The sequence below is a fragment of the Lupinus angustifolius genome, chromosome LG06 (assembly GCF_001865875.1).
Source record: "Lupinus angustifolius cultivar Tanjil chromosome LG06, LupAngTanjil_v1.0, whole genome shotgun sequence".
Taxonomy (NCBI): Eukaryota; Viridiplantae; Streptophyta; class Magnoliopsida; order Fabales; family Fabaceae; genus Lupinus; species Lupinus angustifolius.
In genome coordinates, this window is record NC_032014.1 from 15,268,126 (window position 1) to 15,270,984 (window position 2,859).

The 2,859-nt window shown below is 33.5% G+C and overlaps 1 protein-coding gene across 1 annotated transcript; it reads right to left on the reverse strand.

Annotated features, from left to right (window-relative positions):
* Positions 833-2,143, reverse strand: LOC109350040 (36.4 kDa proline-rich protein-like). The gene has a single exon (XM_019591159.1). The coding sequence runs from the start codon at positions 1,749-1,751 to the stop codon at positions 1,191-1,193; it is 561 nt and encodes a 186-aa protein (XP_019446704.1). The 5' UTR covers positions 1,752-2,143; the 3' UTR covers positions 833-1,190.

The following is a 2,859-nucleotide window of genomic DNA, read 5'->3' on the forward strand; positions in this document are numbered from 1 at the left end:
TGTGCAGTAGGGTTAAAAACGAGAAAATATGATATTTGTAGTTTTCCCTAATTCATACTCTAAATCTGAACACCATTGACACTATCATTACATTACCGCAATCATCAAAACTATATCATTGTTGTCATTATCAAATGTAGACCAAATATTGAATATGATAAGAGTTTCTCATACTCATGTTCTATCATACTCTTATCATGCTCTTTATCCGACCATATTTTTATTCTATCATGACCATCCGATTGTAGCAAATTATTTATCAGAATAGTTGAATATAAAAAATGAAAAAAAAAATTGAAATTTTAAGGTTGGGATCTCGGTTGCGAGATGCAATTTGATGCAATAATATTTTTCATTAGTGGATCAATGTATTTCTTTCACAATTATATCTATCTATACCATATATAAAGCCAAAACATGATGTAACTATTATTATGTATTTTCTATTTTCCTATTTTATCCTTAACAGTTTTTTATCTCTACAAGAAATTATATAATCCTACATTATCACTATTAACACATCGATTTCAAATTGATGTTATTGCCACATTTTAAATTGGACATTCTAATAAATAAAATTATAATTTTAAATATATCTAATAAAAATATAGTATAAAATACATTAAATACAAAAAAACATTATAATTATACAAAATAAAATATGTAAAAGTTGAATATTTAATTGAATAAAATAAAATTGTGGATCGACATATATGAAGTATTTATCGATACATAGTGAACTATAAAATAAAAACAAAAGGCATCATATAATATATGAGAGACAGCAGAGCTTACAGTTATTTATATTCTTACGTTTATTCCTGTGCAACACTTGAAATTTAAACGCATATATTTATATTCTACAGCTAGATGAGAGTTACATCAACCCTACGCTTAAACCTTAATACAGGAGAGAAACACGTTACAAATGTAAAAAGTATTCACTACTTATTATCCACTATACAACTAACGTAGATAAAGTATTTATATATATGAACTATTAAACCTTAAGTGCACGCAGTGGATTCTATATTGTCAAGTCCAGAAGCAATGGTTGAAACAAATCCAACCCATTGATTTTGAATGATGTCATGATATTTTTACTTAATAATGCATACCAATGAATTGGATGTAGTTGAAACCATTAGTACTGGATGAGACAATAATTTCTCCATGCAATGGTAGCTTAATTAGAGAGGTGGACAAACAAAACCAGGAGGAGGAGTCTTCCCACAAGTGATTAGGACTTGAAGTGCAAGAGGGATGAATATATTAAGGTTGAGAAGCTTAGCCCTAATAATAGTGCAAAGACAAATTGCAGCTTCAAGATCAAGCAACCCTTGTATCACAGGGCAACAAACATTCTCAACTGGGTTCCCTATTCCAATATTAACCAACCCTCCAAGAACATCCAAACAAAGCCCTAGCTTTAGGGCATCAATTGGGCAAGTTGGTTGATATTGATGCGGCGGCGGGTAGTATGGTGAGGATGGTGGAGGGTATATGACTGGAGGTGGTAGAATTGGAGGTGTGATAATGATTGGAGGGACAACGACTGGCGGCTGAGGAGGAGAGACTTTTGGGTGCCCGCCACCGTGATGGGGCGGGTGTTTCGGATGGCCGGGTCGGTGGTAGGGTGGATGTGGCTGAGTGCAAGGGCCACAAGCATGAGTTATTGGTGGCATAGCATTCAACATGAAAATCATCAAGATGAAGAACGAAGCTTCAGCTTTTGATTTTGAAAACATCATATGGATATGGGTCTCTAAATTACTTAGCTAAAAACTAAAGTCTTGTTATTATTAGTTTTCTATATTGGCTTTGCCGCTATGGTATAGTGCAATATATATAGCTCCTTAGTTCTTTATAAACAAGAAATCCGTGAGGCCATGACGGTCCAATCTTAGTTTAAAGGCTTTAACCTTTAACTTTTCATTAAACAAGCTAGAATTAATAAAATGTTCAAGTTAAGTAAATTGTACATGGCAGCATGTAGAAGATCCATCAAGACTTCTCAGTGAGAGTGGCAACGATATAAATTGGAACTTTTGTTGTTTTGTTAGGGTTTTCTGATTTCGAGAGTGACTTCCCGTGACTATAGCTCAGTTCCGTGAATCGGCCAGTTTGGGTTCTGAAACTAGTGCAGTTTCACAGATTTCCATTGCACTGTCCTTTTGTTTTCTTCACATATATTGCAATATTCCATTTCTCTCTCGGTGAAAGATGTTTTTTTAACCAAAGGTATTTCTAGGGGAGTGAATAATATGTTTCGGATGTGTCATTACTCTATCATGAAGGTTCCAAGAATAAAAAAATTAAAGTTAGTTTTTTTAATGGGAAGTATGTTAGTAATTGTTGTAGGTGAGATGTGAACTCTCAACCTTCACCCTTCCAATTCTTCATTCTAACCATCACATAACTTTATAACTTTTTTGTTGTTGTAATTTGTTATAAGTGAAACCCGAAGTCACAATCTCCTACACATTGTTTCTTAAACTCTTAATCCTCACCATTAGAATCAAAGTTAGTATTTGGGCTTGTAAGATACCTTGAATCCCACTTGGACATCACATATGTATGCTTTCTCTTCATTATTTTTTATCGTACTCCATAACTATTATTGCAACTTCAGTTTCACCATTTCAGGAGTCTCAATACTAATAGCATTGGTTTATTTTATGCAAGGTGCAAGAGCACCAAAGTATATTGATGAAAAGGTGTTATAAGAAGAAAGTAACAATGAAGTTACAAGTTCTGAAATTGATAATTCGGAAGATCATGCCTATTCCTATTAAACTCCTCTAAGATGAAAGAATGAGTAGTGGTCCAAGTAGAGCTTGTTTGGGAGTTGATTCCGAA